Raw genomic sequence first — 27255 nt, forward strand, 5'->3', positions numbered from 1 at the left:
TTCTACAGTACCTGAAACGAAGTGCAACTGCTAGTTTAACCAAAACATGCCTGTTGCTGAATTCACCTGACAAGCCTTTAAAAATGAAATTCTTGTGTAAGCACACAAGCCTGTCGCCGAGAGCAACAGGCTTTCTGCACGTCACACATGCGCCTGCCGCTGAACAACTCCCGAAGATGCCGGTGCGTACTAATAAAAGCGTGCGCCACGCCTTTTAAAGAGATCAATATCTTTGCAATGGTAATGCACAAGGAAACACTCACGATTGTTAGTGACTGACTGTGTTCACTCCCTAAAAATGACTGCCATGCGTCGTTGAATGTAATATCCACAGGCTATCAGCTTTGTGTGCATGTCCACATATAATCTTCAGGTGATAGGGCTTGCTCAAGGGAAGGCGCATGTACGTTCACACATCTTGAGTAGCAGCTTTGGAATTTCACATGTCTCCCTTGCGGTTATTAAAGCTGTTGGATCAACAGTTGTGCAAACATAAGTTGTAAAAATTAAGTTAACTTAAACGCATGTAAAGTAATAGAAGAAAGTAAGGATTTAATATGTAATCTTCCTTACGGCATCTGCAATGTACACACATTTTGATCCCGAGGAAGTTTCCTTCAGAATACACTTTTCCTGCATAGGTTCTCTGTATAAGGACCACGCTGCAACTCGTCGCCAAATCTGTGAAGAATCACCGTTCGCACATACTGCTTAGCGGAGTTTTATTGCTATAATCCTGGTACAACACATGCAGATGCTTCCACCCTTCACCAGTTCACATAACAAACTCATGTTCCACCCGGTAGCACTGCATCTCATAGTTAAATCCCAAGCCCTGCCATGACAGCCGTCAAGACAAGCTAGCATTCTGTGTTTACAACACAGTGACTACTTGCCTGTCCCGAGACTGGTACTATAATACCAGCTGCACCATACATGTGAAAACAGACCAATACGTTTTATGCTGTTACAACAGGGTAAATACCTGAGTATACATGTATGAAGCATGCTATGTGTGGGCTACTCATATACTGTTCATACTAAGCCTGTTTGTTATAAACAAGCGTAAGTCTGGTCTTGTGTCTACTGTGAGGCAGATAAATATTCTATGAACACTCGCTCTTGTTACATTGTGAGAATAGTGGTCACTGCAAGCCATGCCTGAATTAAAAAAGCTTATGTCGAGGTGTACCGTGGTATGGAGGCTGACAAAATGGGAATGCACATTAGATTGCCATTTTGTCAAAACTTACCCGTACAGGTAGTTATCAAGCCTCACAGGATGCAGATGGTGGTTTGGCCCTGTAGTCAAACACTAGGGTCCATTGGGATAGCATATGAGAAGGCAAACAAACAAATACATTCTGTTAAACAAACCAATCTGAGCTGCTAGTCTGGAGTGCTGCGTTGATAGGCTATTGCCGATGTTTCTCTCGATCAGAAGACAAAGACACATGTGAATCAGTTAAAAATTGCCACCCTCAACTGCTGGCCTAGAGGGCTGTGTACGAGGTAAACGTTCCACAATGGCTACATGGGGACCAAATTCCTGTACTCACGATTCCAAGGTCCTGAAACCGCCGTGAACCTACTTGGTACCAAAAGGCCTGGCTCGCCGAACTAAAAAACGGTATCCGGGGAATACTTTTATTGTCGAGTACTACTCTCAAATGAGTGATCGGGCTCACATGTGGGGATGATGCCTCGTGTGCTGTAGCCGACGCGGAATGCGCATGAACATCTGAAGGTGCATTGCAAGTCCACCATGAAAGCCTGATGGGAAATGAAGTCCCAACCATCCCTGATTACTATGGGCAGTCAGTCAATAAACTTAAGTGCACATGTGAAAATAAAACTGAAAAAGTCACGCTTTCTGGGATACACTACTGACTGTAGTGAGTCTCAATTGACCAAGCTGAATGTACTCTCGGAGACCCGTGCAGGGAAAGCCTGGGTGGCCTCATATGTGGAACATATTATGTATTCCATTTAGTTAAATAAACAAAGCTGAGAAATCCTTTAATTATCCAAAAACATTAGTGGAGTTAAAAAAAAAAAAGGAGCTCATTTGCGGCAGTCAATACACCCAGTAAATAAAGGGATACCTGGGCATCTGTGAGTAATTTTAAAGTTGTAAAATTAACCCCTGGTCACTAAAATAGTATATATACAAAGAGCTCTGTGGAATACAGTTGAGCGCATCCTGACCTTTAGCAGCCAGGATGAACCAGTTGATGAAGCATGCTACTGCTAGAGTGAGTGTTGTAAATTAAAAAAAAGGGTTTGTCTTACCTTGTATCTCAAGTTACCCAAGACAGTCACCCTACCTATGAGTCTCTCTCAGCTTAGGCAGATGGATACTTTATTTTGATGCTCATATTCTGGGAGAACATATCCTAGATTAATTGTTCAGAAGGTCTCCCTTTCAGGTTTTTTGTGCCAAGGGCGTCCCTTCCTAATAGCGAGTCAGAATGGTATGTACCATTGCTTGTTTACTGCCCGCATTTGTGGTCACAAAATACTTGCAGTTTACCACCTACTTTAAGTAGGTGGTAAACAGTGGGAAGACAGTAGAAGTACTCTAGGTACCAAACCACGGGAAGCCTAATATCCCGGTATCCTTTACCCCGTGCACATTCCCCCCCTCACGTTAGTGCACACTTGTACAGTAGAGCACCGGTGAATTCCCTCACTCCCTTCCCTTGAAACAGAGCCATTGAACAGTGATCTCACGGCACCCTTGTTTTCTCTCTGCCTTCTTGGGGGAAGCCACACGTCCCGCCGCGACGGACTCGGAAGAGGAAGAACCGCCCCCTCGAAGTCCCGAAGGGTTGCGCAAGAAGGAGAAGGTCCGCCATCGGAGACGCAGTCGAAGCAGGTCCCCTCGACGACCCACCCCCAGCAGAAAGAGTTGTACTGATCATTTGCTTGCTTCAATAAAACCAGCCTTAACCCGAGCCCGCTTGTTGCCCATAACTGCACCCCTACCGGCGCCCAGCGTAACAGTAACATAGTTGTCTGTTAATTCAGGATGGAGTTAGGGGTGTTGTCGATGGTGAAGATCAATTGCCAGTCATCTGCATAATTAAAGGTGCACACATTTCTTTCTCCTAAAGACTGGATTAATGCGAGAAGGTGGAAATTGAACGGGTGCTGGGACAGAGAAGATCCTTGCGGCAAGTGGCAGGTCATCTTGACATTGGGAATCGTGAATTGGGAGAGGCAAACAGAACGGGAATGACTAACTAAGAAAGACTTGAGCCATTTGAGGGCAGATCCCTGAATTCCTGCATCCCTGTTACGGTCCACCGGGATATCATGGCTGAGCGTGTCGCAAGCCGCTGATAGAGCAAGGAGCTCCAGAGCTTTGGTAGTGCCGGTTTGACAAAAGAGCAGCGAGATGGAGCTATAGTTCAACGGGACCAAATGGTCTGCACCAGTTTTCCTAATAGGAGAAACTGTTACTGCTTCTTTAAAGGCTCTGGGAACAGACTCCTGATTTTATGAGTCATTCAGAAGACCGAGGGCAGTCAATCGGGCATTTGCTAAGCGCGATTACTCACCCGTAAGAGTCTCAAGGCTCTGGGGGAAGGGGGGGGGTTAGAAGGCTCCAGTCCATCAAGAGGGGGGGGGGTCTGTGGAAGAGGCAGCTTTTGAGGTTTCTTGCAAAGATGGGGAGCGATGTTGTCTGTCTGAGGTGCAGCGGCAGGGCGTTTCAGGCTTGGGACGCGAGGAAGGAGAAGGAGCGGCCTCCCGATCTGGTCTTTCTGGTGCGGGGGACCGCAGCATAGGAGAGCTGGGCAGATCGTACGGTCCTCTGGGGTGTGTGCTGGAAGATGTGGCAGTGTCTTGGCAGGTCGAGGACCAGACTTGCTGCGGCGTTCTGGATGTCCTGTAGCTTGCAAGTGAGGTTTTTGTTTATGCCAGAGTAGAGTGTGTTACCGTAGTCGAGTCTGCTGGTGACCAGGGCGTGAGTGACGGTCTTTCTGTGTTTGAAGGGGATCCACTTGAAGGTCTTACGTAGGAGGCGGAGGGTGTGGAAGCAGGAGGACGAGACTGGGTTGATCTGGTGGTCCATTTTGAGCTCGGAGTCCAGGAAGATTCCCTTGTTGCGTGCATGGTCCATGGGGGTGGGCACGATTCAGAGGACAGGGGACCACCAGGTGTCGTTCCATGCGTCGGGGTTTGGGCCCATAATGAGTACTCCTGTTTCGTTGGTGTTTAGTTGTAAGCAGCTGTTTTTCATCCATTTGGCGACGGGTTCCACGACTTCTCGAAAATTGTGTTTGACGGTATTGGGTTTGTTGGATAGGGAGAGGATGAGTTTGGTGTCATCTGTGTATGACACAATGTTGAGTCCTACGGTTCTGACGATGGGTTCAAGTGGAGCCATGTAGACGTTGAAGAGTGTAGGGCTGAGGGAGGACCCCTGGGGGACTCCGCAGGTGGTAGGTGTAGGGTCGGAGAGGAAAGGAAAGGGAGGAGTCTGACCTGCTGCGTTCTGCCAGAGAGCAAGGAGCAGATCCAGTTGAGGGCCTTGTCTTGGATCCCTACGTCATGGAGTCTGCATATTAGAGTGCGGTGAGAGACTGTGTCGAACGCCGCTGAGAGGTCAAGGATGATGAGGGCTGCTTTTTCTCCTTTATCCAGGAGGGTGCGGATATCATGTGTTGCAGCGAGGAGGGCGGTTTCCGTACTGTAGTTTTTTCTGAAGGTGGATTGGGAAGAGTCCAGGATGTTGTGCTCTTCGATGAATGTGGCGAGTTGGATGTTGATGGCTTTCTCAATGACTTTTGCTGGGAACAGGAGCAGGGAGATGGGTCTGTAGTTTTTTAGGTCGGTTGGGTCCGTCGAGGGTTCCTTCAGGACGGGGTTGCCCGTGGCGTGTTTCCAGTCAGGGAACGTGGCGGTTGCCAGGGAGCGGTTGATGGTGTGGCAGAGCATGGGTGCGATGGTGTCAGGTGCTCTGTTGAAAATGTGGTGGGGGCAGGGGTCCATGGAGGCCCCGGAGTGGATTGACTTAGTCTTCAGTGTGTCTTCGGTGGTGAGGGCGGTCCAGTTGTCGATCGCTGGCTTCATGGTGTTAGGGGTGGTTGGTGAGGGTTCAGTGTGTTGGTTGTTTTCGTCTAAGTTGTCGTAGATACTCTTGATTTTGTGGTGGAAAAAGGTGCTGAGTTTGTCACAGAGATCTTGTGAGGGAGGGATGTCTGTGGTCTCGCTGGCGGGTTGGGGGAACTCCCTGATGATGTTGAAGAGTTCTTTGCTGTTGTGTGCGTGAGTGGTGATTCTGTCTTCAATCGCTTTTTTCCTTGTTTTGGTGAGTATTGGTGGCGGCTCTGAAGTTGTTGTAGGCTTCTGTGGATTTGGTGTTCCTTCAGGCGGCGGCAAGTGCATCTGGACTCTCGAAGTTCGGTGGTAAACCGTCCGGCTTTCTTGACTTGTTGTTTTTCTTGAGGGGTGATATGGTGTTGGCGCTGTCGGAGATCCATCCGTGCAGGGTTCGGGCTGCGGTGTTGGGGTCATCGTTTTTCGCGATGGTTAGGGTGGAGTTGCGGAGTGATGAGGTTAGTGATTCTGGTCCAGTTTCTTCGTGGGAGCAGGTGCAGGTGTCTTTGGATGGTGGGTGTTCTGAGGGTGAAGTGGATGCATCGATGGTCAGTCCATGGGAGTTTGGTGGTGTGGCTGAAGGAGATGGAGTGACCTGTTGTGAAGAGGGGGTCGAGGGTGTGTCATGCTGAGTGCGTGGGTTCAGTCACGATCTCGCGGAGTCCAATGCTGTGGAGGTTGTCCGGGAGGGATGTGGTGCTGGGGTCTAGTTGGTTGTCGAGGTGGAAGTTGAGGTCTCCCATTAGGGTGTAGTTGGTGGACGCAATGGCATGCGGGGAGATGTCTGTGATGGAGTTGGCGAAAAGTCCACCGGTTCCAGGGGGTCAGTAGATGAGGGTTCCTCTGAGGGTGGTGGTAGGGCTGGCTAGTATCCTGAAGTGAAGGTATTCCATCAAGTTTGTGGGCTGGTCCGGGAGTGTGCTCAGGCAGAGGTTTGATTTGTGGACGATGGCGATTCCTCCTCCCGGGCGGGTGGGTTGGACCACTGACTCCTTGTCAGTGAAATTGCTCTGCCCCCTTGCAGCTCCACCATCAAGTGAGGCCTTCCACTGAGCCCCTGCACTCTCGAGTGCTGCTGTTCGTGGCCTTCCTCCACCCGCAGGTTTTACCTGCGCCTCATCCCTGGTGGTCCAGTGGACCTCTGTCTCCATTCTCTCGCTCCGCTCTCTCTCTCCATTCTCACTTGTTTTTCACTGATTTTAATCTCCCCCTTTTACTCTCCTTCTGTGTCTTTCCTCCGTTTTCTCTAGTCTTTTACTGCTTTCAATATCCCCCTTTCACCCCCCCTCTGTGTGTCTCCTCAGTTTTCACTCGTTTTTTACTGATTTCAGTCTCCCCTTTAACTCCGCCTCTGTGTCTTTCCTCCATTGTCGCTCATTTTTCACTGATTCAGTCTTCCCCTCTCACTCTCCTTCCCCCACCTTTCTTGCACATTTCACTGCCTCATTTCCTCTTTCCTCTTTTTGCCTTTTCTGCCCGTTTTTCCCTGCCGCTGCTGCCCCCGCGACCCCCCCTCTCCCCCCCCCCCCCCCCCACTTCCCCAGCACGACCAACGCGACCGGCCCAATCCAGCTCCTCTCTCCGCTCCCAGCTGTCCAGCCCTCCCCGACCCCTACTAAATGGCGGCCGCTGTGGGGACAGACAAGCAACACCACTGACTCATTGTCAGTGAAATTGCTCTCCCCCCTCGCAGCTCCACCATCAAGTGAGGCCTTCCTCCACCCGCAGGTTTTACCTGCGCCTCATCTCTAGTGGTGCAGTGGACCTCTGTCTCCTTTCTCTCGCTCCGTTCTCTCTCTCCGTTTTCACTTGTTTTTCACTGATTTCAATCTCCTTCTTTCACTCCCCTTCTGTCTTTCCTCTGTTTTCAGTCATTTTTTACTGATTTCAATCTCCCCCATCACTCCCCCTCTGTCTCTCTCCTCCGTTTTCACTCGTTTTTTTACTGATTTCAGTCTCCCTCTTTCACTCCCCCTCTGTGTCTTTCCTCCGTTTTCACCAGTTTTTCACTGATGTAATCTTCCCCTCCCACTCTCCATCTGTATCTTTCCCCCACTTTTCTTGCACCTTTCACTGCCTCATTTCCACTCTTTCCTCTCTTTTAGCCTTTTCTGCCGCTGCTGCCCCCGCGGCCCATCCCCCCCGCACGACCAACGCTACCAACCCAATCCAGCTCCCCTCCCCGCTCCCGTCTTCCAGCTGTCCAGCCCTCCTCGACCCCTATTTAATGGCGGCGCTCAGCGGACGCGGGCCGTGGGCGCGCCAGTCTGTGCCCGTCCCTGACCCGACCAGCGCCAGGAACCCTGGACCTCCTCAACGCCAACGCTACGAACCAGCGGCACTCCGTGCTCTCAATCCAGGACACAACAACAACTGCAAGCTAGCATCACCAGTCAACACCCACTGACCCTTCAGCTGTCACCGCTGCCGGCACACCTGCAGCACCGCCAAGAACACGGACCCGGCATAGCCCGCCCGCAAGACCACAACTCAAACAAAGACCCTGGAATGCATCCTCCTCAACGTCTGATCCCTCCACAAACACGCCATAGAAATCGGGGACCTCCTCGGCAGCACCACCCCTGATATAGCGTTCTTCACCGAAGCATGGAACCAACTCCACCTCGGGACCGGACATCGCCATCACCATTCCCCAAGGATACAAGATCTCCAGGAAAAACCACCCACCCGCCCGGGAGGAGGAATCGCCATCGTCCACAAATCCAACCTCCGCCTGAGCACACTCCCTGGCGAGCCCACAGACCTGATGCATCACCTTCACTTCAGGGCATGGTAGGGCATGCAGAGAAAGCTTCTCTCAGAATGTGCGGAGGGCAGCTGTCACAGAAGATCCCAATTTAACTTTGGTCAGCAAGTTTAGGAAGGCTTCTTTGCTAATTGCGCAGAATTGATCTAGAGAGTGAGGGTTTTTGGAGACCGCCGGCAAGGCATCAAGGGGAGTGTTTACGGGGATGCTGTAATAGTGATTTTATAAAAAAATAAAACATTCAGAGAATTACAAAGTGACGGAGTAGGAACTACTTTTGCTGTAACTCTATCTGGATTAAATAGCTAAGTGACAATGGCAAATATTTCTTTAGATTTATTTGTAGTGCTCAAATTCTTGTTTGGGAAGTGAGTAGCTTTAAATTGTAAAATGAATTTTTATATTGTTTAAGTTGAGCTTGGTAAGTGTCTTTTTTATCTGGAGAGTAATTCTATCTCCAGATGCTTTCAGTGCGTCTCAGGGCTAGTTTTTGGAGTTTTAGGTCTTCTGAAAACCGTCTCTGGGCATCATGTTACCTGCCTGTTTTGATTTTCCTAAGGGTGGCATGGATATTACTAGCTGCTGTTAGTCGTGATTTAATATTTTCTTCACTTTGGTTATCCAAGATCTGATTAGTGGGAGCAGTGATCCCCAGTGAGTTTCAAAAGGCATTAGTGTTGATGTGATTCCAGTTCTTTGCCATTAGACCCTCCTTAGCTGGGGGTTTGTATATAATCAAGTTATTACCCGCATGCACGCTAGCGGTTTTCCCGCTGAGCGCTTCGATTTGACAAATTCCGCGTTACGTGAGAAGGTCAACTCGTCACACGCACAGCGCAGGTAACGCCCATGACGAGTTGACCTTGTCACGCGCATCGAAGGGGTTAAGAGAAAACTTGATTAGGAAATCAGACCGGTGCTTGGGGACACCGTTGGTGTGGACACCGTGAGATTAGAGGTCCAAATTTTGTCAAGGATATGTCCTTTTATATGGGTGGGAGATGTCACATGTTGGACACAGCTCAGCCCGTTGAGTAGGTCGGTCAGTTCTAATTAGCATGGACCACCCATCATGTCTTTGGCCCAGTAACTGAAGTCCCCATTTAACAATATTTTAGCATGGTTAATTACTAGGTGGGATATTTGTTCACCCAATAATTGGGGGAAGAGAGGCATATTATGGGGGGTGACCTATCTAACGATATGCAAATTAGAGGGGTAAGTGGGGAGTCAAGTTTGAAAACTAAGCTTTCCACGGAGGTGATATCCAACACGGCGAGAGTGGTGAACTCCATCTCTTGATTTTCTCTACATAAAGAAGGAAAGCCGTGGCACCCAGAACTCAGATCTTGACTGTACTAGAAGAGGGACCGAAGAAGAACTGCCCTGCTTCGGATTTCTTTGATTTTTTGTTGAATTGTTTTGGTGCTGTTTAAATGCTTTACACTTGTTCTTTTGTGTAAACCTTGCTGCTCTGAGCCACAGCAGACCAGGTTGAGCTGAAGGTTTGACAAACAAAACCCCTTGGTCCTAAAGGGGTTGGTAAGTGTATTACACAGTGATACCATATAATACCCCCCCCCCCCTTTCCTCTCCCTTCAATACTGTTGGGCTTGTGTTGAAATTCCTGGTCAGTACTTTATAAAGAGGAAAGGATTTGTTTTAACAGGTGAATAGAAGAACACACTAAAAATCTGAAAAAGAAACTGAAGGTTCTAGCACCTTCTGGGTCCAGAAAAGCATCTCAAAACTGGTTCCTTCATGCTTCATACTAAAAGTCCTGTCAGCATTGATTTGAGCCCTATGACCAATGTGAACCAATGCGAAAGACTTTGGGCAGACATAGGACTGTTCAAAAGAGTTTAGCAGAGATGTTAGCAAAAATTTGATTTTTTTTTATATAATATGTCTGTGATTTGAAGGTAGTGATTGGAATTTGAGGAATGTAAAAAAACTTCTCCCTGAGATAGGTTGCACTTTGTTGTTCTTGGTGAAGCCTGATGGTGGTCCACTGGCACCCAGTTGCGGAGGGCAATCTAGCTAACATTGGCAATATTATGGAAGTGCCCTGCCCTGGAGGTGGAACTGGTATTTGCTCCCTTATTACTCGCCCAAAGGGCGCTTTGGTATTACAGAAGAGGGGCGCAGACGCTTGTGATATTGTCACATAAAGCGCCAGCGATTTCTTTAGAGGGCGTTCCCTTATTTGCATGGGAGCATGGCCCCATGCAAATGAGGGATTCCCTGTGCCTCCCTGTCCACGCTGCATTACAGACGCGAGCACAGAGGCAAAGAAGCTGTTAAAAGGCACTCTGACAGTGCGTCCCCTGATGGAAGCTCTCTGAAAACAGTCCCATTGAACCCCCAGACATCCCTTAACAGGAGGGTGCAGTCACTTACTGCACCTGCCTGCAAGGGGACCTCTAGTCCCCCTTGAAAGTGCAAGCGGGTTACCGCCTGCACTGTGAAACACGAAGTGGCTTCGAAGCAGCTGCTCAGTTTTTGTCATGAATGCGCAGCATGTTTTTGCGGCTGCCCTGGGGGGCAGCGCATTCCATGTAATAGGGCAGAATTTCCTAATTTGCTCACGGCGCACCTGTTTTAACTACTTTTATGTATGCAATACTCTCCTTCCCACCATTTATATCCATGAGTCTGATTTCACAGGGCCAGTTAGGCTTGTTTGTTTAAACAAAAAATCCTGCATTGAATATTGCTGTTGGATAAAGATTTCTTGCTGTTTACTTATACCTTGTTTCATTTTAGGGTTTGGATGTTTTGGAAATTATGAGAAATATCCATGTGTTTGTGTCCCGCTACTTCTACAATCTCAATAATCAGGTAAAGGGACACTCTAGTAATTCTGATAATGATTTTTAAGATTTTATTTTGTACAGCAAATAATGGTACTTACTAATCCTTCCCTGCATGTTTTAATAGATCTTCATTGAGAGAACCAGCAACAACAAGCATTTGAACACAATAAATATTCGACACATTGCCAACTCTATCAGAACCCATGGTACTGGAATCATGAGCACAACGGTATGAGATCTGTGTCTCTGTAAACAGAAAACCGAAAAAACTAATTTACATTTAATTCATGTCAAGCTGCAGACTATCAAACCTTCATGTTCTGATTATTTTACTAAAAACAATATACATTCTTCACTCTTCTGGGATTTGCATTTGTCTGAGGACTATGCTTTTAAACACACCCACATGTAGCCGTCGTTGGAGGCAAAATATTGTGAGTTTAAATTTGGGCATTGTGTAGATTTTCGTATATGCCTAGGGTAAATGGGGCAAGTGATTTTTTTTTCATTCACTGTACATTGAGCAGCTCAGTTTTTCTCAGTCAATAATAATTTGTGTAAGTGTTCTGTACTTTAAATGTAACCACTATATAGTGGATTTAGTATTTAGTTTTAGTTGATGTAATGACATTCACGGTCTATTGCTGCTGTTGTGTTTACTTATATTAAGCCTTCTATTTACTCATTGTAGCCCAATGTAGCAAAATGTGGTGAAAATTTAAACATTAAATATGAGAGGCAGTCACAGTAATGTTGAATGTTGTTATGAGAAGGCAGTGACTTGTATTTTCTTATGTACAGCCATTCAAAGTGCTGTGGCATCAAAATGAGGTTATTTAGTGTTCCCCATTATCTGGCATTGCTGAGGCAGCTATAGTGGACATTTTAGATGAGGCTAGCTTGTGCCTTCAACACAGGAAAAGAAGGTTGGGAATAATGATGTTGTAAAAATACTACAGACACCGTTCAGTCAAGCCTTGTGATGAAGTGAGAATAAACAAAAGCTGCGGACTCCGAAGGATCTGCCTCCTTCTTTTATTTTGTTTAATACTTACTTGTCACAGTGCAAGCATATACTCTTACCTTAGGTGTCTGAACGAGATACAAGGGTCAAGTTTTGTTGGTAGATGCACCATTTGCTTGTACACCTGGTGCATGATGCATGACGACTGGAACTTGACGCACTAACGTGTTGAGAGATTTCAGGCGAGTGCATATGATCATCATGTAGGCTGGTGCTCTGTCTTTGTAATTATTTGTTTTTGCTCTTGTAAAAGCCTGCACATTTCATATTGCAGTAGTCCAAGGTCATTGTGATCATCTCCTGCTTAAGTGAAGGAAGAGAGGAGTTTCCGGTGGGCATTCAGTTGCTGGGTTGACCTTTACTACTTTTTTTACTCAGACAGAAAAGATCTCTGGGTTAGATTAATTCCACTTCCAGTGTTTGTGGTTCCCTTTGATAGGGTAGGGATTTATTTAAAGAGTTTTATATAGCGCTGGCTAGACCCGAAGGTATCAGAGCGCTTTACATGAGAATCAACAATTACACAATACATCAAAAAAATAGGCAATACATTAGTAGAGGAGAGAAAGGAGAGAGAAAAGTAGTGGAGGGGGCAGGGGAGGTGAGAAAGGGAGGATAAGGGAAGAGACAACAAGGAGAGACGAAAGGAAGTCTGTCTAAAAACCGACTGGGTAGGTGACGACCTAGGAGGGAATCCACGGCCCATCTCCTCTATAGCTAAACCAGGTAGCTCCATAGGGCATCAAACAAAATAGCTAGATCTCATTTGATGGTACTTTAAACCCTCCTACAGCATCTGGACACTGTTACATGTTAGTTGTGGTGGACCATGCCACAAGGTATCCAGATGCTATTCCACTTTGGACCACTACAGCTACTGTGGTGCCTAGGACCCTTCTGGGGGTGTTTTCCAGAGTGGTGTTTCCTCAGTAGGTCTAGTCATTCAGAGTTACAATCTTCATGTCTAGCTACATAACAGCCACGTGGAAAGAGTGTGGTGTAAACTACACGTTTACCACACCCTACCATCCAGCAGTGCAGTGGGCTTGTTGAAAGGTAAAAGGTATGATCATGGGACTCCCTGAAAAGCTCAGGTGAAAATGGGATGTCCACTACCCTGCCTTCTCTTTGCCTACAGAGAGGATCCTCAGAAGAGGGTAGGCTCAGCATATTTGTACGTCTGTTTGGACATCCAGTTAGGGGTCCATTGTGTCTGGTTAAGGAGAGTTGAGAGCAGCCTCTCAAACCTCCTAAACAGGATAGTGTGGACTATTTCCTTGGACTGCGTTATTGCATGACTGAGTACATGAAGAAGCCCAGCAAAAACCTTGAGGCCAGCCAGAAGCTTCAGAAAGCTTGGCATGACCAGAAGGCGGTGCTGACTGTTTACCAGTGTGGGTGTTGGAGCCTTTGGTTCCCAGTAGCTCTCCAAGGCAAGTGGAGGGGCCCCACACTATCCTTGAAAAGAGAAGTTAGGTCACTTACTTGTTTGACCTAGGCACTCCAAGAATTCCTCACAGAGTTCTTCATGTGAACCGCCTAAAGCCTTTTATTGGCAGGGCTGACATGATGAGGGACAGGAGAAAGAGAGTGATCCTCTTCCTGATCTCCTCTCTCTGGACCCTGTTGATGGATCACTTGATGGAGTAGCCTTGGTAGCCAAGTCCTCAGTGAGTTCCCAAACTTGTTCTCTCTGACTCCCAGTCAAAACACCTGGTGTACCCATGAAGTACATGAGTCTGTCTGTCAAGAGTAAAATCTACAGACAACCTCACCATGCCCTCGATTGCATCAGGACTGAGGTCCAAAAGATGCTGAGGTTGGGGGTCATTGAACCTTATGGTAGCCCTTGGGCTAGTCCTGTTGTGCTAGTGCCAGACCTGTGCAAAACCCACGATGGTAATAGAAATTAGGTTTTGTGTAGACTGGCGAGGACTCAACGCAGTCACTAGGACTGATGCCCATCCAATTCCCAGGGCAGATGAGCTGATTGATACTCTGTCCTCAGCCAAGTATCTCAGTCCATTTTACCTGACTTCTGGTTACTGGCAAATTAGACTCTCTGAGGATGCCAAGCCTGAAACAGCATTTTCAACTCCTAGTGGGCAGTGCCAATTTATTGTAATGCCTTTTGGTTTGAAGAGTGCACCTGTCACATTTCAGAGGTTGGTAAACAAAGTTCTCACAGGTCTGTAAGGCTATAGTGCAGCATATCTAGATGATATTGTTTTCTCTAGCTCCACCTAAGAGGATCACCTGGTCCACCTCGGGAATGTTCTGGAGGATCTGCGAAAGACAGGCCTCACTATCCATGCCACAAAATGCAAGATATGGCAGAGCACGTTTGTGTACTTAGGCCACCTTGTTGGTGGAGGACAGGTTCAGCCATTAAAGAGCAACATCCAGACCATAATGGACTGGGTTGCTCCCACCACCCAGACTCTGGTCAGAGCTTTCTTGGGCCTGACTGGGTACTGCAGGAGGTTTACTAAGCGATATGGGGCCATAGTGACGCCCCTTAATTATCTCAGCTCGAAAAGGATTCCTATTTACAAAAAGGGGTGGTGAGGGACAGAGTCTCTGAATTAAACAGAAAGCTCTCACCCAGTCAAAAGATCAGGGCTAGATCCAACACCGTTTTTTAGCTCACTGCACCATCCCAGTTTCAGAACCTGACTGTATGCAAATTAGTCTGTTCCTGTCCCAGTGCATGATGGGAACAGGACAAACCAAACTACAGAAGCCAATTCTTACACTGGGAAGGAAACAAGCTCCCGGGGACCGGTTTCTGGCATTACAGCCGTCTTCGGCCCGGTTTGCTTGAATCCTGATGGTGCAATGAGCAAGGGTCTCACATCTGAGAATACCCTTCCACGCTTAGGGTGGACAAAAAGGATTCCTAAGAATATTCAGTTGACAGTTAGCTGTCAGAAGGCATGTGATGACCTGAAGCAGGCCATGTGCACTGCTGCCATTCTGCAAAGTCCTGATTACTCCACAACCTTCATTGCCGAGACAGATGCTTCAAAGATAGAGGTAGGTGCTGTTCTATGACAACTTAATGCAGATGGCCAGGACCAACCAGTAGCTTTTATAAGCAGAAGGGTGACCCCTGGGGGAAGCGTTGGTCAGCTATTGGGAGGGAGGCCTTTGCTGTAGTCTGTGCCTTAAAATAGTTATGGCCATACCTGTTTTGTACTCACTTTATTGCTCAGACAGACCATAAGCCTCTCTTATGGCTAAAACAAATGAAGGGTGAGAATCCCAAACTTTTGAGGTGGTCCATTTCCCTACAGAGTATCTACTTTTCAGTGGAACATAGACCTGGGAGTAACCATGCCAACGCAGATGAACTCTCCAGATATTTCCACTTAGAAAATGAAGACTCAACTGGGCAAGGTTAGTCTAATCTCCTTTTGTTTGGGGATGGCGGGAGGGAGTTGTGTACTAAAGTAGAATCTGCTTTCATGGTTACCCCTACTTTTTGCTGGTGTATGTTTTTTGACTAGTCTGACTGGGATCCTGCTATTCAGGACCCCAGTCAGTCTACTACCTCCCAAAATTTGCCATGGTAAGTACTTCTGTACCTACACAGTTGTCTACTGGTATACCCCTATAAGTCCCTAGCATATGGTACTGAGGTACCCAGGGCAGATGTACAACAGGGGTCTCCCACGGGCTGCAGCATGTATTATGCCACCCATGAAAGACCACTCAGACTGTGACTACAGGCTGCCATTGCAGTCTGTGTAAGCTGGTGCTAGCACCACTTAGGACAGATATACGTTTTCTTATAAATGAGGTCACTACACTTAAAAACTATCGTCATCGCTCTGGGCTATGGTCCCAAGGGCGTCGCTCGCCAGCTGGTAGGTCCTGCAGCTTGTCTCCGAAGCCTTGTCCTCGTTTGGCGGAGGTCGCCTCCCTACCCGTTGTTTTTCGGCGTTGCGGCTCTGCAGACTTCTTTGGCCCCTCCTCCTCCTGAAACTCCTGCAGATCCCTTGCCTCGCGCGGGGCCTTCAGCAGCGTCGCCAGCGGCTTTATCCCCGGTGCTGACGGGTTCGGCTTCAAATTGTAGGAGAGTGGTGTCGTCTGGGCGCGGTCCTGTGGGGCTCCACTGTTTGACCCACAGCATCCCTGCCTTGCCGCAAATCCCTTCGGGCTCCCTGTGGCATCGCAGGAGATCGCCGGGACTCGGGGCTTGTCCCAGAGTTCCCCTCGGCCCAAGAGCCTAGCCAGCGCTGTTTCGGCACCAAAGGCTTTCCTCCCCAGCCCTGGCGGTGCCTAGGGTGGAGGCCGGGGCATGGGGTGCTTTCCCGAGTCCCTCTCTGTCCTCTATGCGGGCGGCTGCCCTGTGCGAGGTCGCGCCGTTACTGATCCCACCCCATTCTCCTAGGGAACACGTGGTGGTGGAGGAGGTCAACTCGGCAACGCCAATGTCCACTCCAGTGCCGATCGACGTCGAGCCGCCACCTGTGGCGGACTCCACGGCACCGTGCTGGCGTCGGGTCCTGGATTTGTCTCCAGAGGTTCCTTCCTCTCTGGAAGGTTGTCATCTCCTGGTCTTTTCCTCTCTGGACACATGACGCCGCTCCGTTGCCTTTTTACCGGCGTCTTCCGGGGCTCCTCTGGGCTCCTCGCTGTCCCTGCAGCCTCATTCCTTGGACCCTCTTTTCCGCAGCTCCCGGTTGGCTCCTCCACCGGCTTCTCCGCTTTCCCCGGGAGTCCCTCAAGTTCCCCACTCGTCCGTGGATCACCCACCATTCAGGGGCTGGCCGCTTCCCCCTCTAGCTGGACTTGGGGACGGTCGGCTCAGTTTGCAGCCGTCGACCATGGAGGAGTTGCTTTCTCCCCCGCGGCACCCTACGGAGGCCAGTGTTGCCTTTGTTCGGGCTATTTCCACGGCTGCTGGCATTTTGCGAATAGGGGGCCCTTCACCCCTTTCTCTACGGATAACCACTTGAAAGTTCTCCACCAGGGCTCTGGTGGATGGAAGCTGTCCCTTTCTTTCGAAGCGTTCGCTCAATAACTCTCTTTTGGGGGCATCCTGACATAGGTGATACGGTGCCTCAACCGCTCCTACATCACCACCATCCTGCTCGGCACGACCCAGTCTGCCTTTCCTTCCATCCTTCTCCTCAGGGCTCCCTTCTGCGGACTGCTTTTCCATCCTTAACTGTGGTGTTGTTTACTCCATCTCGGGAGTCCCGGTGGTTGGATTCATGGGTGTGTAACATCTTTGCTTCATCCAGTGCTGCTTTGCGGGCGCTCAACATTCTTTGTGTGTTGGCCAGGGTTACCTCTAGCCTGTGGGATTCTGTGGAGTCCCTTCTTTCTCATGTATCCCATGAGGGTGCCCGCGCAGATCTACAACACCATGTGTTGGATTGTCGAGAGCTGGCCGCGTTTATTCTCCGGGCGGCCTTGGATGTTGCTGATGCTCTCGGCCGGGCTATGGCCAGTTCTGTGATTCTCCATCACCATGCTTGGCTGTGTGATGCTCCCTAATATTCTCAGGAAAAACAGCGTCTGGTTGACCTGCCCTTTGATGGGGTCCTTTTGTTTAACACTCATGCGGACTCTGCAATTCAGTGTCTCCTTGCGGGGCTCCGCCCTCCCCCTCCCCGTAGGCTGGCTTGTTGATCCTCGGGGCTTGATGGGAGACATTATCCAACCTGCTTCCTGGAATCTGGTGTTTGGAGTGGCTGTGTGTATATTCTGTGTGACTTGACTTGCCTTCGGGATCCCTTGGTGGGCCCCTCTCTTCTGTTGGCTGCTGGTTCAGCCCTTTTGGCAATGTGTATTTTTTGGCTGATTGCTAAGCCGTCTGTGGTTCCTACCACAGGTCTTATGTTCTTGTTCTCTGATGCAGGATTTTTTCTCTAAGAGTGGGTCCCATGTTTTCTTTGGGACGTGTCATACCCGAGGTGAGGTACTTGTAGCTATTGTATAGCTCTGTCCTATGCTGGGAGGGTTCCTCGCCTTTCCTGGCGTCGCTGAATACCGCTGGTGAGGTTTCTTTGACCTTGTCTGGGTGTAGCTTGTGTTGCAATTGTGAAAAACAAGGACCCCCTGAAAGATCAATCAATTTCTTGGGTCAGGGCAAAAAAGTATAATGACAAATAACACACCCAGGCAAACAACCAAAGTTTGACAATACAATGAAGAGCAGCAGGCTGAAAATAACACTGAACTAAAAGGAATTTTTGTATAAAAACAATCAAAATGTTTTAATTTTCATATGCACATTAATAAAAAATACATAAAAAACAATTTATATATTTTGGTAACACATTACATTATAATCAAAATACATAATATAAAAAAATTGCAAAGTTGAGGTAGTGATGGTTTCTTCAACGCGTTTCGACACAAAGTGTCTTCGTCAGGAAAGTACCATCAAATTTTTAATCTACAATAAAATGAACAATTTTTAAAAACCAAAAATTCCAAGAAGATTTTTTTTTTATGTAACATTCAGACATTATTAGTGGCTGGTACAAACATTGTCATTGTTTTAATTGATATAGCTTAGCCGTTTTTGTGTACAAAAGGGAGGACCCTATAAAGGGCCTGAAAGGAAAGATAAAAACACAAAATGAAAGGAATAAAACACAATGAATAGGGGGACTAGCTGGCCAATGAGAGAAACCGATTTGAAGATATGAGTTTCTTATTTAGGTTTAGCATATGAGCTGATATCAAAAGGCCAATTGGTCCATGGAAGGCAAACATATCAGCTAAAGATTACTGTTCTTTGTCAACTGGTAACTGAAGGCACACATGTCTCCCTTAAAAAGTATTTAGAGATAACCACAAGATACTCCCATAATTAATGGTGCTCAAGTGGATTCTTTATGCTATGCTAAATTATCAATGTGGTTAATTTCCAGACCGAAGACAGAACAAAATAACAAATACATTGTCTGAGCCTGTTTAGAATTTCATAAAATATCACCCTAACTGAATATTTGGTGGGCAGAAAATCAAACATGATGAAAGAAACACTATCTGCACCTATGTGGATTTTTAAACAAGCCTCACCTGAATAAAGTAAGAATACAGCACCACAGTAAACGATTTTTAAAATATCATTAATATCTTTAAATGAGCGAGCAAATAGATCGCAACTGAAGCGCTAAGGTGAAACAAACAAAAAGATATGGAAGGTGTCTTTAGTTTCATGGTAGCAGAAGACATATATAGCTTGTGTTGCTCCAGGTTCTGTCATTCTCAGTATCTGCTGCGTCGCTGGACCAGCTTTGGCATGCCCTCTGCGGCGTGTGCTGTGGTGTTTAAGCCCTTTTTTGTCAGGTGTTTCGGCCTGGTCCTCTGTCTGGGGTTCCAGGGATGGGATTCTTGGTATTTTCCTATGTTCTGGCTGATGGCGTGTCCTTCCTATGTATTTCTCCTCTTCTCTTCTGGTTGGTCCCACTTCTTTTCGTGGGTTGGTTTATGTCCCGAATGGTCTCCTTTTAGGGTTTTTTTCTGGATTTCCCTGGCCTTTGCTTTCGTCTTGCGCTCGGCTTGATGTGGGCGCTCGGTTTCATGGTACTTGCCAGCTGCCTGTTGCGCCTGCCTGCTCTTTCTGGTCCACGGCCGGGGACCTTGGCGTGGACCCTTGTGCTCCTGCTTCTTGTTGTGCTGGAGCCTTGTGAGGCTACATCTTTCTTCTCCTGCCTGCCTTTCTTCACTGTGGAGCCATTCTGCTTTGTCTGCTGGCTCGAGGCTGTGGCCGGTTCAGTTGTCCCCTTCACTGTGTGTGTGTTTGCTGTGGGGAGCTTTGCCTCCATTTCTATCTCTTCTCCTAGGAACTTTGGGTTGATTCTTTCTTCCTTGGTACTCCTCTGCCGTTATCTGTCCCTCTGGCGCTTTCTGGCGGATGTCCCTGGTACCTTAGCTGGGCTTGGGGTGTTCTGGCCTCCCTTCGCCTTGTCCTTGCTTCCTTTTGCTTGGTGGCGGCTGGGCCGCCCTTCTTGTCCCCATTACACATCCCCTGCTGGGGCCCTGTTTTTCTCCCTACTGGGAGGATCTCTCGCAGGCCAACCTCCTCCTTCTGGGTGTGGCTAGGGTATCTATTCTAAGTTAAGGAATCTGCGGCTAGTAGTCTCCAACAGATGTACGAGTTACTTACCTTCAGTAACGATGTATCTGGTAAAGACAATTCTAGCCGCAAAGTCCTTCACGACTTGCCCTTCCTCCCCGGTCTGTGAGTACCTTCAGCTTGGTCTTTTGCACTTGCCTATCTTCGGGTGGTTTTGCAATCTGCGAGCGCCCTCTTTCACTTTCTCCCTAATGGGATGCGGTGTTCTATTTATTTGATCCACTCCTTCCTTTCTGGTGATTAGTTGGTGGGTTCCTGGGTACTTCTGCGTCCCTGCACCCTGGTCTTCCACTGTGAGGCCTACTCACGCTCTTACCCTTTTATTGCTTGAAATTTCTACTCCTCTGTAGTCCTCTGAGTTGGAGTCTCTTGGCTGTGCCTCGGCCCTTAGCTCTTAAAGGGGGTGCGCCTCCCCTTGCTGAGGTTGTCTGCGGATAATTGTTGTTACTCTTCTGTTCTGGCCTTGTTGTCCTGCACTGTTTATGGACTGTGATTGCAGGCCTCCTCGTCTGCTGTGACATTTTTCACATACTTTTCTACCCTCACAGAGGGTGTCGTATTTGCTTTCAGGGTTGCTTCACAGTAGCTGTGCTCGGCTCTTCCCTTCTATAACTATTAGGTGATACAGTGCCTGGCACTCTACCGAATGGTGCTGTTCCTCACCATTTGCTTTTTCCTTTCTGTTTATCTGTATTTTTCGCACACTGTTCCTATATTCTCACAGTTTGATGGCTCTGCGTTGTTGCCCGGAAAAAATCTCCGAAGAAAACTGACTTTGGCGCTCCGGGGTGGGGCTTTTGTGACCTTGCTGACGTTACGCATGCAGCCGACGTCAGGCCGAAGTCACGTGGTACCGCACCCGGCGCGCAGAGATGCTGTGGCAAAGAAAACTTTTCGATCCAGTCTTACGCCTGGGGATAATTATATGTTAAGGAATCTGCAGCTAGAATTGTCTCTACCAGATACATCGTTACGGAAGGTAAGTAGCTCGTACTACAACGCTATTATCCCCATGACAATTAATGTGAGTGTCTGCCATTTTGTAAGGCCCTCTTTGAACTTGCGAGTAAGAGGGGTAATGTGAAGGGACCACATCAGTGCTGGATTTAGGGCCACATGGATACCGAAATAGTGAAAATGAGGTGGCGAATTGGGATAGTTGTTTGCCAGTCTACACAGTCTCGTGAGGGAGCTAACAGGACCAGCACCAGTTTGGCGGGATTGAGAGACGATCCCGAGGCATCCGCAAAAAGTGGCAGGATCTGTAGGCATCGGGCCACTGGCAGTTGAGTCTGCTAGGTCTAAAAGACCATTGTCCACTTAAAGAGCAATGCTGTACTCATGTCCCCCGAGCCCACTCCTATCTGTGTATCTGTGTGTCGCAATGTATAAGTCTTGCAAGGGGGTTCAATAGCTAACGCAAAAAGGAGGGCGGTGGTAGGAGAAAACCTTGACAGTTTACTCGTCTCATGGGAAACTCATCGGAGACCACCCTGTTGATTTGTACTCTGGCAGTAGGATTTGCATAGGGAACTCTAATCAGGCCTCGTAATCAGGGTCCACATCCTGTCTTCTCCAGCACACTGGTCAAATACCCCCAGTAAACGGTATTGAGCCCAAAATCTATCAATAGCAACACTAATTGAGGTGACAAGAGGTGGCGGTGTGCAAGCACCTACATGGAGGCGTCTCAAGCAATGTCTCGTGCTCCTAGTGGGCATAAAACCACATTGGTCTGGGTAGATTAAGGACCGGGGACCCTTCACAAACGTGAGGTGAGAATGTTTGCAAAAATGGAGACCTCTCCATTGATGAGGGATATGGGGTAATAGTTGGCGCAAGACATTGATGGACGAAGCGTCTTGGGTATGATCACGATCATGAGCTGATTCACGTCTCTGGGGAAGGAACCAACTTCCACAGCTTCTCAATAAGGGCTTAATAGATGGGGGTGATAATTTCTCTGTAATTGCCGTGAAATCTGCAGGATATCCGGCAGGGCTGGATGTTTTACCAGATGCATCGCCAAGATGGCCTCACTGATCTCCACTGTGATGGGTTGCCCTAAATCCCGGCGCTCAGCATCAAAAAGGAGGTGCAGGGGCACCTCATCAAGGAGAGGTTCAGCTACTTCAAGTGGTGGAGCCGCATAAAACGACAAGTAGTAATCTGCAAAAACCTGGACAATGTAAGGAGAAGTACAATAGGCGAGACCATCTCCATCTATTATCTCTGGGATAACCCTACTGGCCAGGGGCCGCGATGCCAACCAATACAGTAGCTTCCCATTTGTACCCCCCCATACGTAAACCCATGTCATGGGTACACGTCAAATTTGTTTTGCTGCTTCTAAGGAGAGGAGGTTAATCTCCTCATGAATCAATGCCAACTGCTTGATGGTGTTGATGGGTGTTGCAGTGGAAAGCTGTGTTTCTAGTTGGAGGGCCACCGTTTCCAGCAGCGAGGCACGCTGGTGCCTTACTCTTTCTGCTTGCCTAAGTATACTCTTAGTTTGCCCCCAGACAGTGGCCTTGCATGCCACCCAAAGAATACCTGGTGATTGCACTGACCCAACGTGGAGCTGGAAGTAGCATCTGACTTCTTGACTTACTGCACCGGATTCACCAATATGAATTGGTATCGGGCAATATTGGAAATCCCATGTGGGAGAATCTGGATGTGAGACACTGAGAGAGCATCAGGGGTGTGCGTGCCAATGAGTGCATGCATGTGATGTGCAACAGAAGTGTGTGTCTCTATTGTCACTGTCTGGGGTTCCAGATCCTTCATATGCCACAAAGACCCAGAGTGTTTATCCATTTTTGAAGAGACCTGGCTCTTTTACGATGGATGTCCGAAGTGGGGCCGGTGGAATCCACTGAAGGATCAAGGACCTTGTCAAAGTCTGCTCCTGTAAGTGCAAGGTCGAGTGGTAATTGTGCCACCACTTTGAGAAGTGTAGTTAGGAAGGAGTCCAATACTACGGGGCGTAAATGCATAAGAGGTTCAGTGGGCAGCCCTCTACCATGCCTGTTAGGACAATTGTGAGAAAGTGCCATCTTTCCTGCCTTGGTATGCCCCCACTATTTTCTGAACTGCTGATGTGCTTTGACTGAGTGTGCCCTGGGTTCCTGCCAACCAGGTACCCCAGGGCCTGTGTTCCTTCCCTAAAACTGTGTTGAAACTAAAACCCAATTGTCATTTCTGGCCACCTATCAGCCCCTAGTAAATGGTACCCTAGGTACCCAGGGCATGGTGACCAGAGAAGCCCCCTGAGGACTGCAGCACGTATTGTGCCACCCTCAGGGGCCCTGTACCCAGACACCCACACACTGCCTTTGCATGCTGAGTGTTGAAGTACAGAACTAAACACAGAGGCGACATGGCACACATCCCTGTGTGCCATGCCCACAGAACCCACTGCCCTGGCATACATCAGTCATCCCTCTAGCTGGGTGCCCTATGCCAGAGGTGTGGGCACAGGTGCATGAGCGAGCCCTATACCCCTACAGTTCCCAGGGCCATTCCTGGGCACTGTAACTGCAGTGATGCCATTGAGAGTATATGGTGCTTGGAGGTTTCATTACGAACTCCACAGCACCATAATGGCTACACTGAAGACTGACAAGTTTGGTACCAAACATCTCAGCACATTAAACCCTCACTGATGCCAGTGTGGGATTTAATGTAAAATGCACCAGAGGGCATCTTAGAGATACCCCCTGAAAACCTAACCTACAATCCACGTCTGGGCTGAGAGGCTGCAGAGGCTGCCACACAGCAGACATGTTGCTGGACCCCTGGGTGGAGAGCACCCCCGCTCTCCTGGGCCTGCAACAATGCACATCCTGGGAGAGGTGCTAGGTCTCCTCCCCCAGGATGGGCAGGGGGAAGCTTCAAAGGCATGCCGCCTCTCTAAGCTTCTCCAGACCATTTGCTGTACCCAGCCACTGGCCCCCACCAGTTCTGACCCCCACTCTGGCGGGAAGACTGGCGGTAAAAACTACGTCAGGAAGGGGGGGGTGCCAGCCTATGCCAACCCCACCCCTCAGGCGGGGGAGACGAGGTGAAGCACGACCCCGGGCTCCGGCCATCTTGAAGATGGGGAGCCCTGCCCAATCACAGCTAGGCTCCTGCCCCTCTCCCACAGGAGAGGAGCTGCCTAGGTGGTGTACCCACCCCAGGACATGGACCTATTGGTCCCTGCCCTTGCCCTACCTGTAACGCCCCTAAAGTTGGTATTTAGGGGCTCCCTGAACCTTCCTTGCTCAGATCCTGATTACGAAACAAGAAAGATGATCAAGGAACACGAAGACCTGCCGTGCAGCTGCTAAAAAGAGGAAGACACCAACTGATTTGGCCCCAGCCCTACCGGCCTGTAGACCCTCGAACCTGCTCCTGTTAAACGCTGGCATCTCCAGTAGTCCGCAACCTCAAAACCCCCAGAGGACCTGACTGCCTTGTGACTCTGACTACCTGGGTCTCCCACGAGCAGTGGTACTGCTCAAAGCATGTAACAAGCCCTGGCATCAGTCCGGAACTGCTAACCCTCTGCACCCGCCAAGCCTGGCCTGTGCCAGTGAGAATCAAGACCCCGGGGATGTCCCCACGGCGATTCTGACCCTCCTCGACGACGACGCCTAAAGCCTCAGGACAAAGGACCCCTCCGACCGAGACCAGCAGGGAGTAAGATTTCCCGACCTCAAAAGACACCCTGCACCCGGCGCCCCACGGCCCGCATTGCCCAACTCCTGGGTGCCTACCTATCCTCCAAGATCCCAATTTACACCTCAAAGTGTTGGTCGCTCCAGAAGATCCACTGTCCCCGAGCCTGCAGCCTTTGTTCCCTTTTGAAAATCCTCATTGAATAACATTGAGCTCCCGACGGCTCAAAAGCACTCTGCACCCTGCCCCCAGATTGCCCCTGGGAGTGCAACCTTTGCCCTATCCTACTTCCCCATTTGCCCTGAGCAAGTGACCAGGAGCCCAGCTCCCACAGCCGCGGGCCTTGTAGCCAGCAGCCACCAACCGAAGGCCCCCCTGCCTCTGGTTGGATAACATTGGGCCTAACTACCTCTGCACCCGGCCGCCCCTGTGCTGCTGAGGGTGTACCAACTTTACTTACCTGACCCTGGGGGTCCCTGAGTCTATGCCCAGAACCACAACTTCACCAGGAAAGTAGTAACTCACTTACCTGCCATTAAATAACATTTACTGGTTTGACTCGAAAAATCTTCTCTCTACTTTTGAAAACGTAAAATATTCATATAAAATCTTCTGAATTCCGAATTCCGAAATACTCACCTGTTATCAGGATAGGGGCCAGTATTGTACCCTGTAGCTCAGTACTGAACCGCAAAAGTAGTCCCTAGCGGGTTTACTAGTAACTTGTATTTTCTCCATAGGAATCCATTGTCTGCTTTTCTATGAAATTTCTTTTAAGTGTCCACTTTTGAAAACTAGAAATATTCTTTAAAAATCATAAGAAATACTGAAACATAATTACTTACCTGTTTTAAGTTGGGACCCTGGTGCTGGCCCCAGGAGCCCAGTACTGGATTACAAAAGTAACGAGATCGTACTTTACCTGCAACCTGAATTTTCTCCCATTGGATAACATTGCCAGGTTTCTGTTGAAAAGTTTCTAAGTGTGAACTTTTAAAATAGCGCAACACCCCAGAATATTTGATCCGGTCTAAAATACAGTTGTCGTTCCATGACATAACACTGTAGGGAATCATGGTGGGGCGTGAGTTATCAGTATGAGCTGGAGTAAGAGGTTATTAGGTTTTATGTGGACGACTGAGTATAAAACGCAATGTGGGGTCTCTTGAGTGTAGGAGTCCCGCTGCCACTTTTGATTTTGATTTTGCCACTTACACAGAGTCAGGTCATTGTGACAACCTAAAGGAAAAAGGAAGCATAACCAAACAGCAGAACAATACCATAAATGCATCTGGTCTGCAAACTCCCTACTACCCAACTACCCCCAACTCCATACTCCCCACCACATCACCATCTCCCCTCCCCAAAGAAGAATCTGTCACCCTGTAATATGTACCCCAACAAAAAAATCAAGCTGTCTTGGATAAGTGTGGAGTGGCAGGCCTCTCTAGGTGGTAGGATAAGTGCAATGCCTGCGTTTGCGCGGGCAATCTTGAAATCCTCAATCTTGACTTGCAGGAACGGCCACCTACCTGCCAGTGCCCCCACCTGACTCAACTATAACACAGTCAGATAGGTGAGGGAGTCCGACTCAATCATTCTTCTGTTCGGATCAGTGCTTGGGAACCTCCTCTATTGTCCAAGGGTGACTCCGATCACTCTGGCGGCAGTGATACCAAGGTACCTGAGCTTGGGGAGGGTAACATAGTCCTAGTGTTTTGCCGTCTTGGTTGAGAATGAGTGCGGGCCCTTTTTTGGCTCTGTAGCAACTATGGTTTACAGGCCGATGACTGTCGAGTGGATGGAAGTGAATTACGAGATTGGTGGCTTAGTTGCTTCTCCTCCATGAGCCACTCCCACCCAGACTCTGCGGTTTAAAAAAAGCTGTATTTACCCTTGTGTATGACTTTAAGTTGTGCTGGTAACAGGAGCCTGTAGGATAGTTGGAGAGCCCTGAGTTTCTGTTTATCAGCTTTATACGATCTACTTTTTGCATGGACTTCGCAGATGTAAATTTATATTTTGGAGTTTTTGTATTAGAGGTCTAAGTGTGCTCTAGCCTCTCTCAGGATACAGTGTCTGTCCTGAAGTTGAAGCATCTCGCTGTCATGGGCCATCGCTGTGGACCCAGAGGCTTAGGGGTGAACGCCCTGTGTATTCAAACCACTGCAAACAAGTGGGAAAGTTTATCCTTTGATATCCATGATTTAAGCCATTCTTTGAGGAATTCAGCAGGTTGGGAGCCCTCCACATGTTCTGGGAAACCCGCAAAACATAAACTGTTATGTCTGGAACGATTTTCTGCATCTTTGGCGCAGTGATTGAGTTCACTTGTGTGGGTAAGGAGGCGAGCCACCTTGCCCATGAGGTCGGTGACCTAATTTTCCACAGAGGTGTACTTCTACTTGGGTAATATGGCCGATAGTATTGTGCAGACCTTGGCGGAGGAGCCCCACATCTACCCGTACCTCCTCTATTTTTGTCTCGACGACTATTTGTGATGAGTATATGGCCTGGAGGATCCTGTCCAAGCCACCTTCAGATGTTGTGATTTTATAAAGTGTCTCCCCCCAGCTGTTCAAGCAGGTGTGGTAAATTGCACAGCTGGGAGGAGGTAGCTTTGCGTTCTTGTAGTTTCCTATTGTTTTACAGAATAGAGCAGTGACCGCACGTAGATGCCTGGCCCGCTTAATGTGGGTTCACTGCAGCACGAGCAGCTAAGCACAAGAACAGCTGCCAACGCTGGACAGAAATGGAGCACCAACAAAACGTG

At 48.6% G+C, this 27255-nt stretch overlaps 1 protein-coding gene across 1 annotated transcript in view; it reads left to right on the plus strand.

Moving 5' to 3' along the window:
- WASHC4 (WASH complex subunit 4) overlaps nt 1-27255 on the plus strand; it is a 975954-nt gene that overhangs the window by 457760 nt on the left and 490939 nt on the right. Inside the window, exons 23-24 of the mRNA XM_086919270.1 lie at nt 10640-10714; nt 10814-10918. Of these exons, the coding sequence (XP_086775396.1) occupies nt 10640-10714; nt 10814-10918 (180 nt within the window). The remainder of the gene's footprint in view (nt 1-10639; nt 10715-10813; nt 10919-27255) is intronic.

This window comes from Lissotriton vulgaris, chromosome 1_1 (assembly GCF_964263255.1).
Source record: "Lissotriton vulgaris chromosome 1_1, aLisVul1.2, whole genome shotgun sequence".
NCBI lineage: Eukaryota > Metazoa > Chordata > Amphibia > Caudata > Salamandridae > Lissotriton > Lissotriton vulgaris.